General features: G+C 34.6%; 2 protein-coding genes across 2 annotated transcripts in view; one reads left to right on the top strand and one right to left on the bottom strand.

Moving 5' to 3' along the window:
* The first annotated feature begins 4,299 nt into the window (after positions 1–4,299).
* Positions 4,300–18,836, top strand: part of LOC119639922 (low-density lipoprotein receptor-like) — a 97,923-nt gene continuing 83,386 nt past the window's right edge. Inside the window, exon 1 of the mRNA XM_038037646.1 lies at positions 4,300–4,500. Within this exon, the coding sequence (XP_037893574.1) occupies positions 4,371–4,500 (130 nt within the window). The 5' untranslated portion in view covers positions 4,300–4,370. The remainder of the gene's footprint in view (positions 4,501–18,836) is intronic.
* Positions 8,369–9,406, bottom strand: LOC119639885 (glyceraldehyde-3-phosphate dehydrogenase-like). Its single transcript, XM_038037580.1, has one exon. The coding sequence runs from the start codon at positions 9,401–9,403 to the stop codon at positions 8,369–8,371; it is 1,035 nt and encodes a 344-aa protein (XP_037893508.1). The 5' UTR covers positions 9,404–9,406.

An 18,836-nucleotide genomic window follows, 5' to 3' on the forward strand; every position in this document is an offset into this window, starting at 1 on the left:
AAATCATACGCTATTTGAATATGATTTAACTAAGGATTTGCTTAAAGTTTCCTTCAACCACACGCACAGCCTCCCTCGTTATATCTTATTTTTTCTTTTATATATTATTATTAAAAGTTTTCTTCTTATTTTTCAAATATGTTTACTTAACGCATTATGGCTCAATTACTTTATGAATTGATTTTATAATTTATAAATAAGTTTTATGTAACGAATATGTTTTTCTGCAGTAATGGCTTATATATGGCAGCATTGTTCCTACAAAGCAAACGTTATACTAGATGTATGGGGTAGAATGCTCGTTATGGCCTACCCTTAGCACAGAGAAAGCATGAGCAACGTAGTCACATGCGAGTTTTCGTTTATAAAAATTCACTTTGAAATTCGAAGACATTTACAATTGAAAATTTAATTTCGCTCAAAATTCGTTGAGAGAATATTTAATCTAGAAAAACCGATCATCAGCTTTTGTCGAAAGGAAAGGTTAAGCATGAAATATGAAATCTATGCATCCTTTTTCCGCTTTACTTTTTTAAGAGCAACTTTTCTTTCTGAAGAAAGAGCACAATCAAGAACATAAGGTTGATTCAGACCTAAGAGACATTTAGGAAGTCTTGTCTGTTTTTTATTAGAAGCTCTTCTCTAAAATAAACCAAAGATTCCTTGAATACAATTAACAAATTTTACTGTCTTTTCATTTTCCTAATCCATCTATGCACTTGAAGTATAATATCGGGAAGGAGATTATAAATGGCTTAGACCAAACCTATTTATATTTTCGATTAGCTCGGGAATGATACGTCGGTGCCATAAAGATTGAGACCTTATTACTTCATATATTCTCACTTACAGTTGACAGCTTTTTTTGTGCGATTTTTTTTATGCGATGTTTTGTCGCTTGTTTCGTTTGGTGAGATTGTTTTTTCTACGAAATAATGCGGTCAAACCTATTTTTGTGCAGTTGGAACAAAAAAACCAAATCGCATAAAAACTGTTCGCACAAAAAAGTTCAACTGTGTATCGCTTCGCGTACTCTCCACGTTACACTTCTAAGCAATTTGATGGTACTTTGGAAGCTCTGACGCAAACTAGCCAATGTTCATACATGGTTACTGGCATTAACTTGGCGAGTTTTCGATCCTCACAGAGTCATGTCGACTTGTAACTCTAATCTAAGAAGTCTGTAATATTGTGGCTTTTGCTTAAGTAAGATTTTGAAACTGTCATTATACCCTACACCACTTGTGGTACCGGGTATATTAAGTTAGCGCGGCCGTATGAAATAAGCGGAAGGGCTTAAGACGGAAGGATTGTTACGAAAACTGATCGCTTGTAGAGCACAAAAGTCTAAATTTTAATACATGGTGATGAAAATTGACCCATAATAGTAATAAAAAATTAGATCTACGAAACTTGTACCATCTACGCCTATTTTTGAATCCTGCCCGATGTAAGGATTAAACTTGTACTACATTAGGTTGCGTTTTAGGCTGATGAAAAATGTGCCTTTATATAGAAACAAGATATAATTTTTGCATTATATATGAAAAAAAAGAATTGTTTTAGACACTGTAGTGTAGGGTAATTAATGTTCGGTTTACTTGTTTTTTTTTTTGATAATTGCTCAATTTCGAACTTAAACGGATGGGAATTATAAGGAAAATGTTAAGACCATAGTTGTTTTGTTGAAAAAGATTTCAAGATTGTATCTGTGAATTCAACATTGATTCGATCAACGAACGTACGTTTCTTTGAGTTGCAATTATTTGCACAAATCAAATAAACTGCTTTTGATGGATATGGATAGTGGTTGATGTCTATTTTGCTGCATTGCTGTATTCTTAATGGTTTGAATTGAAAGCCGCACATTTTTAAGTGTATTACTCTTCTTCTGCTTTAAATGATGAGTTCGTCTACAGCTAAATGACGACATCAGATGATTGCCCATTTGCTTTACATGCACAAGCAAACTTAAGGATATAATAAACACTGTTTGTTTAACTTTAATCGTTTACTTTCCCAACATTTTTCACCATATCTTACTAGTCTGAATACATACTGCCACCCGCTTATTTGCTTTTCCTTAAAGCGGTTTTAAAGTAAAGTAACAAGAAACACGTTTTTATTTTTACATCCACCACTAAAGTATTTAGGGTATACTTATTTTGTTTTTTGCATAATGTATGTATGTAACACTCAAACTTTAGCAGCTTCATACATATATTCGTGATCAACGTGAAATTTTGAATTGATTAAGTCATGTCTATCCGTCTGTAAGTCTCTCTGGTGTGTGTTGTTAGCACTCTCTTGGTAACAAAAATTAAGATATCGACTTCAAATTTGGTAAAAACATTAGAAGTTTCTGCACGGAGGTTGCTATTGACAATGGGCCCAATTGGTCAGAGCGGAAGCTCCCGCATCCCAAATTGAAAGCAATATAACAACAATTTGTGGGTTTTCGCTCGTTTCACTCTGAAATTTTCCACATTTACTTTACGAAGTACTCCGCTCTTTACGGACAAAAATGAGAAAAAACGGCCATGCCCACAAAATGTTAAAAGTGAGTAAATGTTATTTTTTTTACCTTATTTAGCATAAGGAAAACGAGGCAGAATATTTAACCCTAAAATGAACATGATGAAGACTTGACGATGGCTTGAAGGCCGAGCCCCTCGACACCCGATGGCACACGAGTTATCTTTACAAGTGCTAATCAACGCTGTACCGAAATAGAAAATGAGTGTGAGCCTTTTTCTCGCTTATTGGTATGCGTTGGATCCTATCTAAACACCTTTTGGTTAATTCCTCACAAAACTTTGGAGTAACCACAGCCACCAAAATACTTCCTAAGTGGCGCAGCTGTAAGGTAAGCAAGCATTCATTTCAATAGTTGGACGGGTAGTACATCTTCGTATCAGGAGCTATCTTTGAGTAACCTGACCTCCGTGGGCACCCATTAATTTCATGGCCATTACCTCTTAGGCTTTCAAGTCCAACCCTCGCAATCTGACGCCTGCGCGAAACTTTGCCTTGATTAAATTTAAAATCTACATTTATCTTGTCCATTTCTGAGTTGTAACGCTTGTCGAGCTTTTTAATGTGAAGCCTATAGTCTCAATTACTATGACTGCTTCAACTATTCTTAATATAAGTATGAAGCGAAACCTAAACGATAACTTTTTGATGCCGAAGTGTGAAATTTCAAATAAGTAAGCGGAAAATGAAAATTTCTTGCGTCTTTAACCTCCGGCTGCAAAATAAAGGGTAAAGAGATTTTAATCTCACAATGTTGTTCTAGAAACTTCTAAAAAGTTATAATTTCTACTATATTACAAAAAAAAAAAAAAAAAAAAAAAAAAAAAATAGGGTCAGAGAATTTCTTGTTCTTAGGCTCCTTCCCATAAAATAGTTTTCATCGAAGCAAAAACGCAGAATTTTTTTTTGGTATGATCAAAAATTAATGGGAATTTTTTATTACCTTGATATTGTAAGCCATTTTATTATCATATATCACTAGCATGACTTGTTAAAGCATTCATAAATTTGAGATTGAAACAAGTGAAAGGTGGTGTTAACATTGTTTGGCATTTATGTACGCAATTACATGTTTTTGTTAATTAAATATATTTTGGCGATATTTTCGCTTATATTTATTAATTACTTTTGTGGCATGCGGTTATAAAAAGGAATAAATTTTGAATTAATAAACAAATAAACTTTTAACAAATAACCGCAAAATAATAGTAACAATAATAATGAAAATGTATTTCCATCGATATAGGAAAAAGGCAACAAAGTTAAATAATAGTAATAACAATAACGGAAACCATAAATGTATTTAATGCCAATATAAGAATAAACCAACCAATAAAGCAACAAATAAAACTTAATTAAAAAATTTAATTAAACATAGACTAATATTCGCATGTCGACAAGTGTGTACTATTGTAATTATTTTATACAAAATTTTTGCTGTCGCATTCTCATAAAATATTATAATAAAAATACACTTTCAAGTATTTTTGATCAAAACAAACAAATATTTAATAAAAATTTTGCAATTTATTTTCTATATACAATAAACATACAATGAAATCAAATGCAACATAAAAAAAGGAAAAACAAATAGACAAACAAACAATTATAAATTAAAAGTTAAAATATTCGCATCTCAATCAAGGATTGACCTACCATTGACCAACCTATTCCTATTAATAATCCTATTGCTGTTATTTTGCTCACAGCATCATTAACTTGAAATCTCTCTGTGGACGGCGAACAGTAGTACAACGGAGCTATATATCGTAGCTTATTGTTCTCGTGCACAATATTCGTTTTAACGCACTTTCCCCTTTTTACACAATACTATCATGGGATTAATATATTGTTTCATATACGCTGTGCTAATGATAAACGGTTTATTGCATTCACGTCTTAGCATTTTTTCATTTATATTCTCGATTGCGATAATACCTGCAGGAAGTCAACAGCAAACTACAGGTGAGTGTGAGAGTTTTCCTATCATTTTCATACGAAATTATGTTAATTCATTTAAGTGTTTTCCTCAAAATCATCATATTTAAGTGTTTTAATATCTACATAAGAGTTTTCAACAACAACAACAACAACTGTTTAGCATAGTAATAGTAAATGTTTATATTTATTGGTCCAAAGACGAAGATTTCTTCGTGAGAAAGTAAACGATTATTATGTTAAAAGAGTTGGATAACAGCAAGAAGACGAAAGTCAAGCAAAATCGACTTTTAGATATCCTACATCACTTTGCTTAATACAATTGTTGTAAAGCATCAAAAAATAGCAAAAGTCAGTCTTGGAGAGGCAGGACAAGACATGAACTGATGTGTAAGGACTAAAGTTAGTTGCGGGGGTTTCTTCCTTGGCAACCCAGGAATTCTTACAGGAGAATTTATGTTTCATACCTGGCGTCCATTTGCAACCGAACCTACCCGCATAGTTAATATCGGTGACAACTATTATACTCATTTAATTACTTCGCTACTCTCTTTATTTAACAATTTTTATAGCCTACACCACTTGTGGTACGAGGTATGTTAAGTTAGTGCGGTACGAGGTATGTTAAGTTAGTGTGGACGTAGGCAATACGGAGAAGGGGTTAAGATAGATACACCTTTTATTACACCGATCGATTCAGAATCATAATCTGAATCGTTCTAAACCTCTCTGTTTGTCGGTCTAACCGTCCGTCGGATGCAATTTTTGATGAATTTTGATACACAAACACAGTTTGACCCAAGGGCGAGCGCTATTGAAAATGGTTCGGGTCGGTCCAGTTAACACCCTGTTCTGAAAACTTGATATATACAAAAAATTGTAAATTTCAAAATTCTCGCTAAAAGTGCCTAAGTAGTAGTATATCATAATTCTAACTTGGTAAGAGAATTTTAGAACGGCTGTGGCAATTTTTAAACCCCTTCTCATATAACAAAAAGTAAAGTCCATAAAATCGAAGCATAATAGTCGTTAAAGTTAAAAGATTAAGTTGTACCATATTTGGACAATCTCGGCCTATTTTTGGATCTTATCCTAATAAGCACTTCACAAAAATTGGTCTTTTGTAGGGCAGAAAAGTCTAAGTTTTAACATGCGGTGACGAAAATTGAACCATAATACTAATTTCATATAAAAATAGGAATTGTGTCAGGCAATGTGGTGTAGAATATTTAATGTCAGCCTCACCCGACAATGTGTGTTAAATTTTAAATTATGGCGAGACCGATCGATTCAGATTATCATTCTGGACTGGACCGATCCGACCCATTTTTGATAGGGCTCTTGCTTGGACCAAACTACGTTTATGTACCAAGTATAATCAAAATATATCAAAAATTGCACCAGACAGACAGACGGAGCGACAAACCATAGAAACTTAATATGTAACATCAACAACAAGTTAACATGTAACGTTATTTATAAAAACAAATAAGATTTAAGTTAAAGCTCGAATTACAGCGTGTTGCTTTTCTGCAAGATAGGTTTGTCTGTCTATCTGTCCTCCTTTTTTTCCTTTATTCAACCTACAGCTTACAACTTTTAAGATTTGATGAGATTTCGAAAGCTGGCGTTTTATTGGGCCATGGACGAACGCTATTGGAAATGTTTCGGATCGGATCATTTTTTTTGACCACATAATGTCTGATTTTAAAGAGTTGTTTTATGAACAACTTTATGGTAGTAAGCCGTGGTCCACTACAGCTTTTTTATTTGTTAATAAAAGAACTATAGTGGTATTGGATTGTGCTGCCATTATCAAAAACTACTTGGACTGTTTTGTTTTCTCAATTCCTTCAATTACTGTTACTGTTAAAGTATTTTTTGTGGTGTTCTATACAGAAGAGTGTAAATGCAACTCTATATAGAATTGCGTCAATTTTATAAATGATGTCAGGTTTTGCCAGCTTTGCGGATAGACGCAATCATGCCAACAACAAAAAAAGAAACATATATGTTTATTAAAGAAAAAGTAAAAGGCAAAAACAAACTTATCGAAGATATGAAAGAGAACTGGAGCAAGGCATTGAAGAATTTTACAGAAGGGAAAAATATATATATGGGAATGCTTTATAATTTACACTCAACAATATGATGGAAAGGTCTGGCCTTTATTAATTACGTGATGCCTTAAGTCGAAAAATAATGAAATCCCTATTCTTTGCTTACAAATGACTCTTACTTGCTTCAAATGTTCTCTTCGCTTACTTAAACCTGTAAAACTTTTGCAACCGAATTTCCTCTTCGTCAGTTTGTTAGTCTTCTGGTCATCCTATTTTCCCTCCTCCCTCAAAGAGTTGGACAATATTCTTTCTAATCCCCCCCAATTTGTTTTCTTCAAAAGTAAACACACACGAGGTTATCATGGACTCCTTTTTATAACCGTTGCCGAAGAATGAGGAGTATTTTCATTTTGTCGCCCAAGAAGGAAGCTTCAGTGACTCCACAATATATACATAGCCTTCATCAATATCAAATTCTGAATTGATATATGGCCGTCTGTCCATTTGTGCACTGTCTGCTGGAAACATTCTTCTGGCCGCAAAAATTAGGCTAACGACTTCAAATTTGGCAGTAACATTGGATTGCACAAATTAACCGACCAACACGCCTACAGTATCGTGCGAACTGACAACACGCCTATTTTTCAAATGGAATAAAAGTTTGGTTTTTTGCTCATTAGCTGCAAATTACAGCAAATAAGCGTACAAGAGTAAGCACGTATGAGCGATGGTGTGGTACCTTTGGAAAAAATTGACCGCGCCTATCCAATATTATAGTGCAACAAAATTTATTTTTTTAATACTTTTATAGCGAGAAGAAAACAGCTTCCAAAACCACCCACATAAAGTATGTAAATTGTTGGCCAATTTCAATTTCTAAATACACTTAAGCATGTCCCTCTGTTAGTCCGTCCATCTTATTGGGCGAGCTTGAAAAAGTAACTGCGTAAATTTTGAATTTGTTTTATTTGAAAATTTGCAGAACAAGATGGCTCTGCTTGCCACTCCTACGATAGCTTAAGGGCCTTCCTATTGACCACTTGTGCCAGCTACGCTGAATGTGGTCAGTCAACGTACGACTCATCAGTTTTGTGATACGTACGAGTATGCCCGTCATGATCCCAATGAATTTGGTAGCGGCGAATACCAATCATTTCATTGCATGCTACTAAAGTTAATTGAAGCGTAAGTTGTTTCTTAGCGAGTTGCCCGCCTATTCGGAATTATTAGTTATACAAACAGACCCAAACAATTGAGATCGTTCAATTCGCGTAAAAGTTCACCGGCTCGCACTCCCGAGAAAACGAATAAAATTCCATCTCTGTTAGATCCATCACGTTTAAAGCCCCCACCAGCCACTATGAGCGGACGCGTGACAACTTGTCATTTACAACCGTCTAAAGACTTGACGCCAGGGCAACATTTAAAAGTAATTTTAACTTTGGGCTTACAAGGACGCGATTTGAAATAATTACCATCCATTTATACTTGCAAATTCCCGCAAAACGCGACATCATAATAAGGAATCGCATAAAAACGCAAACCTTGGACGACATAACAGTTAGAGAGGGAGAAGACGATACAATCATCGAAGCCGATGATGAAGAAATTATTATTGTTTCTTCCGTACATTTTAATGAGATGAATCCTTTCGGCCGAGTTTCAAGTAAATAGAAAAACTTTACAATTGAAAGAAAGAATAGGTTTTTAATTTTCCAAAAGATAAGTTGGTTTTTTTGGCGAATGAAAATAACGACATTTTAAAAAGTAGCCATAGACATGACGTAGCAAAATACGTGACAATTTTGGAGATGAAAAATAAAATATTTGGATTTTTATTCGCATTTGTGTTTTGTCTCTTTTCCTCCTCCATCTGCTTCACTATCCTTCTTTTGTGCAAAATTTATCAAATCTAGTAAACGGCTACAGTAACCGTACTCGTTGTCATACCACGCAATTAGCTTATGAAACTTATCATTCAAAGCTATAGAAGCACCAGCGTCGAATACTGAGGATATCGAATATGTATTAAAATCCGAGGATACTACCATATCTTCAGTATATTCTAGAATACCCTTCATTGGTCCATTGGCAGCTTCCTTAACTTTTTCTTTAATTGCGTCAGCATTGGCTCCGTTTTGTATACGTACTGTCAAGTCGACAACTGACACATTGACCGTAGGTACGCGAAAAGCCATACCCGTTAATTTGCCTTTTAAATCGGGAATTACTTTACCAATAGCATTGGCTGCGCCAGTGCTAGCTGGAATAATATTGAGCATGGCACTACGGCCACTACGCCAATCCTTTCTAGCATTGTCCGTCACAGCTTGAGTAGATGTAACAGAATGTATGGTTGTCATTAATCCCTCTTCTATACAAAAGTTATCATGAATAACTTTGACTAACGGTGCTAAACAGTTCGTTGTGCATGAAGCATTTGAAATCACTTTCATATCTGATTTATATTTATCTAAATTCACACCACACACGAACATCGGGGCATCTTTTGACGGATATGAAAGAAAGACTTTTTTCACTGAACCATGTATATGTGCGGACGCTTTTTCAATTGTGGTGAAGGCGCCAGAACAATCGACCACGCATTCAACGCCTGTCCAGGGAATTTTCTTCGGATCTTTCTCTTTCGTTAATGTGATCTTTTTCTTATTAACCACTAAACAATCCTTGCCACTTTCAATCTCTACATTTAAACGTCCATGTATCGAATCGTACTTCAATAAATAACCCATTTGATCCGGGGATAACGCTGGATTATTAATGGCCAGAACTTCTGCATTATTAAGCAGACAAAGACGACAAAATATGCGCCCTATGCGGCCAAAACCGTTAATACCAATTTTACTCATTTTGTTTTTAATATCAAAAAAAAACTCTTATGCGTTTGAATTGCTATCTGAGAAAAAATATTGTATGCTACTGCAATATGTAAAATATAATACTGAATAAATCAAAATTGTTACAACGAAAATTGATATGAAATTAATTTTTTTTTTTTATAACAAGTAAAAGCAAGTAAGGAAGTTATGTTCGGCTGGGACCGAATCTCGCGTACCCACCACAGAACATCAGAATTTTCTAGCTAACCAAATTCGCCGGCGTTATTAACAACAAGTGTCAATAAAATAAAACTTCCTATGCTTAAAAGCGCATCTAAGCGATCTCAACCTAAGATGAATTAGAACCTTACTGGTAAAGATGGTCTTTCTGCATGGCTGCTTTGTTGCGGTATATATACTATACCTAAATACGTAATTTAGTAATACTTCGGGGCCATATGTTCGGGTGTAATTTTACCTATAGTGGGTATAACATATTTAGCTTAGATATATCATCGTCATTAGATGTAGCATCATGCTTACCTATGCTTATTTTATATAGCAATAATTGAATATTAATGATTACACTATTGATTACAATTCGCTCTACAACTCATCAAAGAAGAAGATATCGCCTATAAATGTGCAAAGAAGTTTGAAAAGGATACGCCTGCAAAGCCCATATGCCCTTACAACTAACACTGAGAACACCTTTACTTTTCGTGTCTTTTGGTCGTTGCTCTTGAACTACAACAGACACATGATTTCTACGAAGTTATTCCAGGAGAATATAAAAAATCAGGCACCCCCACCCAATATTATAGAGTGCGTATATTTATATATTTTTTTTTTTTTTCAAGGCCTTGTATGGGATGACGGTGATGGGTATAAAAGATTCAATCGGAACTGAATATAATTTTCTTACTTAGTTCCTTTCTAACCTTTACATCTGTTTCATGATTATTTGTACATATTTTAACTGTCGTTTCGCGTTCAATGTTTATCAACCGACACCATCGACTACTAATATGCTGGCAATTAAGAAAGAAAATTGATGCATGATGGTGTTTAGGTTTTTTCTCTGGCATAGTGCCCGACATATTTAAAGCAGCAACAAATTGTTATGTTGAGAAGGCTTTAGTGACTTAAGTAACCGATGCTTATGTATAAAGTTTAAAAGCATTAGGTTAAGATGACTTAATCAAAGTTATAGTCAACACGCTGTTACACTTCTTGTTCTTTCCTTGTTGCTGTTCTTTTTCCTAAAATTCAGCAAATTAACAACTGACGATTCACCCTGTAACAGTAATTACGTTCTAGGTTGTAAAGCAACAAAAATTTATTCAACCTTGCAATATATATATTTTTATATACATCATTGTTTCCATTCATGTTGTTCTCTTCTATCATAGAAAGCAATTCAGTTCACGTTTACATTTTTGGCTTAAGAAGTCTCAATGCATTTTTTAGTTCACCCCAAATTTTGATTTATTTAATTATTACTATTTCGTCGTAATACTCCTATACAATTACGAGCAATGGTTCTTATAGGACTCATATAAGTTCTCGGAAGAGCCATTTATTCCTACGCGAACTCATATTACCTTCTAACAGGCAAAAGAGTTACTAGGCTTGCTTCTAAACTGCAGGGCTTTATCTTTGATCCAGTTCCTAATAACCCGTATATTTCGAAACTATAGAATTTTTTAAATCTTTATTGGAAAGATTTTCATGGGCAAAATAATTCTCGTCCCATGCTGACCATTCATTACTTCTGTCAGTTATAATAAAAGTCTAATTGATTGCGGCTCACTTTCAACGAATATAGAGAGCGAACAAAGGCTCAATAAAAAAAAATTTACAATCTTGTAATGTTTACTGTGAGCCGATTTCAGTAACTGCAGAGACCGTGTATGACCTGAACATAAGGGGAATTTCAATATTGCAACGTTTACTGCTATCCGATTTTAACAACCATAAAGATCGAATATAACCTCAACATAAAGAAATTTACAATCTTTCATTGCTTACTGCGACCCGATTTTGACAACTATAAAGATGGAACATAACCTTAACATAAAGAAATTTACAATCTCTTAACGGGTGCGACCGATCCGATTTTAACAACTGCAGACATCAAACGTTAACTCAACATAATTGAATTTACAATCTTGCCATGTTTACTGCGATCCGATTTCAACTCGTGCATAGCCTGAACGTAAAGACATTTACAATATTGTAATGTTTACTGCCAACCGATCCCAACAATTGTAGAGATCGAACATAACCTCAATATAAAAAACTGTGCAAACTTGTAATGCGTACGGCGTTCACAGGAATCTTATCTCAACCTCAACATAAACAAATTTACAAATTTTTAAGGCTTACTTTGAACGAATTTTAAGAACTATGGATTTCGAACATAACCTCAATATAAAGAGATTTACAATCTTGTAATTTTTACTGGACCCGATCTCAACAACTATAAAAACCGTATCTCAAGCTTAACAACAAGAGATTTTCATTCTTGCAATATATATACTAAAGCTAGAAAAAGTAACTGAGTTTGATTTGCTGCAAGAATTTCACCATTTATGCCTGAGTACACATACACTTCTTGGCTGATAAGTTCCTTATACACTTTCCTCTCCTCAATCTTGTAATATTTTATCATTTTTACGTATCTTTTAGTTTCTACTTACTTTCAAGATGAAACGAACGCAACAATAAGAACAAACACTTGGGTTTTTCACTTTTTACTTTATGCTTAAATTGTCATTACATTTAACATATGGAACACCTGGGTTTGCATTTTATTCCATAACAAGGAAAGTTTCTATTCCTTGACTCCTCTTTTCAGGTTTTTCTTCTTTACCACTTATACTCAATTTTTATTGAATGTAAAGAATGCAATAAAACGTTTTTCATGTGATTTTTTTCCAGTTTTTCACGTATTTATCTTTTGAAAATTATTTTTATTGCTACGAGTGGTTCATGTATAACAACGAATGCAATATTATATGCACGTATTTATGTACACACATAATATATATATTAAAAATATGTTTTCGTAAGTTACATTCAAAAAATTAATTTAAAATTCATGTTCGTGTCAGTTCTCTTTTCTATTTTGTTTTGTTTGCTTTGTAAGTGTTTCTGAGTTTTCACGGTTTCATGGGAAATTAGGTTAACACAAATTCTACCTTATTCTTATCAAAATTTTACTAAATATTTTATTATACTCCTCACCACCAGTGGTACAGGATATATAAGAGTTTGTTCGGACATGCAAAACGGCTTAAGCTACACCCACCCACCCATTAAGGGTCGTTTTCTCAATTGACCTAAGCTTGTTTGCCCCTCTATCCACCTGATATCTGCCCATGTAAATTTGCCTTCAACCTATAGGTCACAATTAATGAGATATTTTGGTGAAAGATGGTACACTGAGGTGCTTTGACACAAGAACGAATCATACGGACAACTTTCCGACCGCTCATCATATAACGACTTATCAAAACAAAAACAGCGACATATTCGAAATTTTTCGACAGAAACTCGCTAAGTATTATTAATTTGACATATAAAATTTGTATGAAAAGGTTTGTTCGGCTGGGGTAATTTTTTGAACCCTCTCTCATATAACTGTTCCTACGAAACCTGAATCTTTATATGACAGAAATACGTAATTTTCAAAATTTTATGGTGAAAATTTGTTCGTAATAGTAAGTTGACAAGGCAATCAGTACAGTACCGAATGTGGACCACGTAAGCCTATTCATTATGTACCTCCGTACTTAAGAGAGTATAAACCTATATAGTATGCCTTAAAAGACCTAATTGTTAACGTGTTATGATGAAAATTTGCTCATAATAGTAAATTGACGTGAAAAATACCTGGATCAAATTTGAACCACATGAGTCTCTTCCATGGACCTTCCTTCATATAAGATTTCTTATGAGTGGTAAATTCTTCAGAAAAAGGTTTAATCTTTTATATTTTGTGATGAAAATTGGCCATAGAAGCAACGGTAAGAAATTTGGTTCACATAAGTCTATCTTTAGTATTGAGGCTATCATGAAAAACAGGACCTTATACAGGCAAAGGATTTAATTTCTAGTTTTTTATGACGGAAATTGAAAAATAATAAACTTTGTAAGTAGTAGGTTAGGTTTGCTAAATTTTCATCATGCGATGTTCGAGCGTCGGGCGGGTTTTCATGAAAAGCATGCCTTTGTATAACTTTTGGGGTATTATCACCAAAATGAAAGAACACCTGCACAAGCGAAATGGTGTAGGGTATCTAAGAATCGACTTTCCCCGTCTACAATACTTCTGTTTTTCTAATGTATATTTCAAAATCAATCTTGGTTTGTAACTAAATTTGGAGAAGCCATGGATTTGGCTGCTAGGCCTGCCTAAGTTGCCTACAGTGACCTAAGAATGAATGCCATTGAAAATAGATTGGATTGAACCACTTTTAGAACATGTTTTTCTTTGTAAAAGTCGTTACATGACAGACAAAATAAAAAAAAATTGTTTTTTAAACCGAAATTTGCATACTTCGTAATATTGGGTGGGCGCGGATGGACTTTTGATATTCTTGTAGAAGTGGAAATTTTTATATATATTTTGCATCTGCCGTAGTTTACGAGCAATGAGAAAGGGACAACGAAACCAAAGGTGTTCTCCGTTTTGTTTGTAGAGACATGAGGATCTTATAGGCGTGTCCTTTGACTTGTTGGACTGTTTTCAAATTCTTTTGTACATTTGTCGGTAATATTTTCTTTTTTGCAAACGGGCGAACGCAGTTTGATAGAGCGACCGATGAACAAGCGAACATGTTTAGGTGCATTCCGAATTGGAATCTGGTCAAAAATTTATATACTTTAAAGGGGTTTTGAAGCTTGCTTGTGCGCGTTACAGAGCTACTGAAAAAAAATTAAATTTTGCTACACTACAAAAATTGTGCGGGCATGGCCAATATATTCCCTTTTTATACAGGTATTGCAGCAACGCCCATGGAATATACTGACAAATACGTGTACGTTCATCTGCTGTCGTTTGTAAGTAATGAGGGAAAAAATAAAATCTCAGTTTACGTGGTAGCGTGAGCGTTTCCTTCGACCGATTTGGCCCATCTTTAAAACCAACTTGCCTGCAAGAACTTCCAATATTTCTGCTTGATTTTTGCGGGCAGAACAATGGTTACAATAAATATCACATAGAGAGGTCGACGGACGGACATACTTGTGGGCATGCACATAATTACGGGACGTGCTTAAATCTGTTCAGAATTTGATACTGGTCAGGAAAGTACAAATTATGTGAGGTCTCTCCTACGACGGCGTTGTAAACTTTTTGACTAGGTGAACGAAAAATTCGCATCGAATGGGTTAATTTTTTGGAATTTCGTCCCGTAAAACCATTCATATGAATAATAAAATTTCATATGGTGGAAAGGTCTAATATTTTAGGATGAAAACTGGGCCACAATAGTGATTTGGCATAAAAATGAACATCGCAAAATTTGCATCAATTTCTTAGAACCCATCATATGTGTATGAGGACCCATCGCATGAAAAGTAAGCCTTTTGCATACCAACAAAACTCTAATTTATTTTGTTTTTTATAATGAGAACAGGAGAAGAATAATAATATCTTTGAAAAGAAAATTACATTACGTTAAAATTGGATCGCCTCGGTTCACATTATCTTTTCTTGTTTACTTAATTGCTATTGCCACACTTCTCCCGCGCATTATCGCGGAAAGCACGCAAATTATTATGGTAACAATATTTCAACGTAAATGCTGTTTGCCGGTTCAATTTCATTTGGAGCACGTTTTCCAAGAAAAATTATAAAAAATAGGAGCGTGCAATGAATGTTTGGTTAAGTTCACAAAAAACCTTCGACTATGGCACGAAGAATGCAAATAAGCCAAATGAAATTAATAACATGTGAAGATTGCAAGAAATATAGCAGAAGGAAGAATTTTTAACAAAAACAAATAAAAATGCTATAGGGAATCAGGGTACACCATCAAATACCTTACACCATCTTACAGTTATATGGGAAATGTTCGAAAAAGTAGTTCGAACTGAACCATTTTCAATAGCATTCGTCCTTGGGGCAAAAACAGGTCACTCTACCAATTTTCATCAAAATATTTCAAAAATTGCGACCTGCAGCTTGAACATAAATTTATATAGACACACATCATTCCCTCTATAACGGCTTCAGAGAATAGGGCGCTATATGGGGACTAGTCGAAAAAGTAGACCGATCCGAACCAATTTCAATAGCTTTTCATTAAAATATCTCAAAAATGTCCACCTGCAGCTTGAACATACATTTACATGGACAGACGGACTTACGGATTGACAGGCTTACATCAATTCAGATAACGCTTCTGAATCGATCGGTATAATAAAAGCTCGGTCCACTTTAAGTTCTTTTAGGTGTTGCACACATCTTAGTGGCATGCCTTTCTACCGCAAATGGTGTAGAGCGTAATAAAAAAGTGGCAGGAATGCAACCTGCAATTGACTCTTAGAAGGAACGATTTATAAAGAATCCTAAGCTCTTTCGTTTTCAGACCAAAAGACACTTAACAGGCTGGAGTTGAACACAACATAACACGTTTTTGTTGTCTGCGAAACTTTTTCACTAACTATTTTACGAATTTTATATACCTCTTCTTTCCTTCGTTATACTCTACATGACCTGGTATCGGTCGTATCGGGTATATTAAGTTCGTGCGAATATACCTATATTCACGCGAAAGCATTTAAGCTAGATCCACCTTTTATTATATCAATTTATTATATTCAGAACATGATTGTCGATTTGAGTCGATTCAAGTCCAATTATCTCTCTGCTTGTCTAATGTATTTTTGTGTTCATTCTAAAGATTGTATATATTTTTAAAATATTGTTATTAAGATACTAGCAGAAGTTGGAAGAGGATCCACGATAGTTAATTGATAGGCAAATTTTTTGCGTTAAATCTATACCACGTAGACCCATTTTTTGACCCTTCGACAACTTTAGGCCTCTTCCAAATGCTTTTGGAAACCTGTAGGCCTTATTGTCATTTTTGCGAACGAGAGAATGTTTACTGCTTTTTACTACACGGTTGCGCAGACGGACAGATGGACCTTCTTCAACAATTTATATACTTTATGGGTTTTTGAAGCTTGTTTCTGTTCATTATGAAGGTATTGAGAAAAAATAAAATTTTGATACATTATAAGACAGGGTAGCCGTGCCTATTTTTATACAGATACTGCCGCATTACATCCACATTTATCTCTTGTAGTTTATGACTAATAAGCAAAAAATCAATCTTTTATTCCTTTTGAAAAACAGACGCGCTTACGTGCTACCGTGGGCGTGTTCTTCGACTGAGGTGGCCCATTTTTAATACCAGCCCACGTGCAAGAATTTCCTACGCGGCCAGGGGAATTTTGACAACAGTCATTACGCGGGCGGACAAGAACGCAGATGAACAGACGGACGGATGCACAGACAGACATGCTTAAATCGATTTAGAAGAAATTCTTAATTATGTTAAGATATGAATAATGAGCAAAGAACTCATTCTTTGGGTTTTGAGAACAGAAATGTTCTTATTGTCGTGGATGTGCCCTGTGACTGATTTCCTCCAACACTAGTTTGCGTGCAAGAGCTTGTAGCAGCTAAACTTGAAAACGTTGTCGTAATTTTTGCGAGCGAGAAAATGCTTGCCATAGATATTGTGTTGCAGACACACAGACTCACGAACATGCTTCAATAGATTCAGAATGAAGAATATATACTTTATGGTGTGTCTGAAGCTTTCTTGTAAGTATGGGGCAAAATCAATTTAAGCCTTCTTGATAAGTTTCTGGAAGCTCAAGTAGGACTTTAGAGTTCTCACACCTAGATAGACGTGATTGAAACGTTTCTCCTTATCTATATTTGAAAAATATTTTGACTAATTAAATATGGCCGCGCCATTGACTTTAAAAAGTCGCAGTTTCAATCTTTTAGTTCATTTTTTATACCCATCACTGTAAGATGAGGGTATACTCCTTTTATTCTTTCCCATAGTGTAGGTTACACCCGAAATGAAACTTTAGAGACCCTATAAAGTATATATACTCCTAATCAGCTTGAAATTTTGAGCTGATTTATATAAAATGGCCCAAATCGGTGGGAACGCAAGCGCGCAGTGGAGCGTAAACTGAACGTAACTTCGTTTTTTTTTTAACAACAATGTTTTGGACTTTTGCTTGTTCCTCGGAAATTTAGAAAGTCACAAAGCTGAAATTTTCCGCATACACTTTATGAAGTACCCTGCCTCTAACGTGCAAAAATGGAAAAAATCAGCCACGCCCACATAAAGTTACAAGAGAGAATTTTATTTTGTTTTACTTTGTAGAGATTTTATGCTTACTTATGCTTACAAGGCAAACAAGACCGAATGTTTAAAACTACTTTCTGCACTCCTTAAATGAAGACATGAATGAATATGATGGACATCGCGATTACTTTTTTCTTAATAATACTAGCGATATGGATATCAAGTAAAAGAGTTTGGAAAGTGCAATGCGAAAAAACATAGTGGCGGGTATGCGATATTCGGTTTTCGCCGAATACAACTTTCTTACTCGTTTTTTAATATGTCAATATTATGAATGGGTTTCGTTGCTTTAAAGCAAAATATTTATCAAGCTTTGATTATTTTCCCCTTATATAAGATTACATTTTATAGAGTATTCTATTTCACTAAGTATATCCATTGGTATGCATGAAACAATGAAAAGCATTCTTTTTGCTTTATTCACCGATTCACTTTTGCATTCATTCTCCTGCACAGTTCTTTCTTATCACATAAACTCTACCCTTTACCTTATTCGACCTTACATAACGTGACTAGAGATAGAGAGAGAGAGAGAGAAAGAGAGAGAAAGAGAGAGAGAGAGAGAGAAGAGAATTGAGAAGAAACAAAAAAAACCCATTTGTATTCCTATCTCATTATTTCACTCGGCACATATAGACGTTATTATCATTTCGTTACTTTTATAGTTGGGAATAGAGCAAGTATGGAAACAAATGTAATCAATAATTTAAATATTTTACATGCATATCTCACTTTCATTTTTGTACCCACCACCGATATTTAAGGTACATTTTTCTTCCACACTGTTTGTAACATTGAGTATTAAGGTTCAGGGACCTTTTAAGGTATATATACTTGATTAATGTGTGAAATTCATGAACGATTTTGGCAAGTTTGTCCGTCTGTCCTGTAAACATTCTTTCTCCGTTGAAAAAGGGAAGGTGTAGAAAATTTTGCAAACTCTTGCACGCAGGTCGCCAAAAAAAAAAAAACAGACCAAATCAATCAAACGAGACTCTTCTACGGTGCGACTTAACTTTTGCCTTACTTCTCAGAAAGAACAATGGATGCAACGA

Source organism: Glossina fuscipes, unplaced genomic scaffold, assembly GCF_014805625.2.
Source record: "Glossina fuscipes isolate IAEA_lab_2018 unplaced genomic scaffold, Yale_Gfus_2 114, whole genome shotgun sequence".
Classification (NCBI taxonomy): domain Eukaryota; kingdom Metazoa; phylum Arthropoda; class Insecta; order Diptera; family Glossinidae; genus Glossina; species Glossina fuscipes.

Coding starts and splice junctions, on each gene's coding strand:
- LOC119639885 (XM_038037580.1), bottom strand. CDS start 9,403: ATGAGTAAAATTGGTATTAACGGTTTTGGCCGCATAGGGCGCATATTT.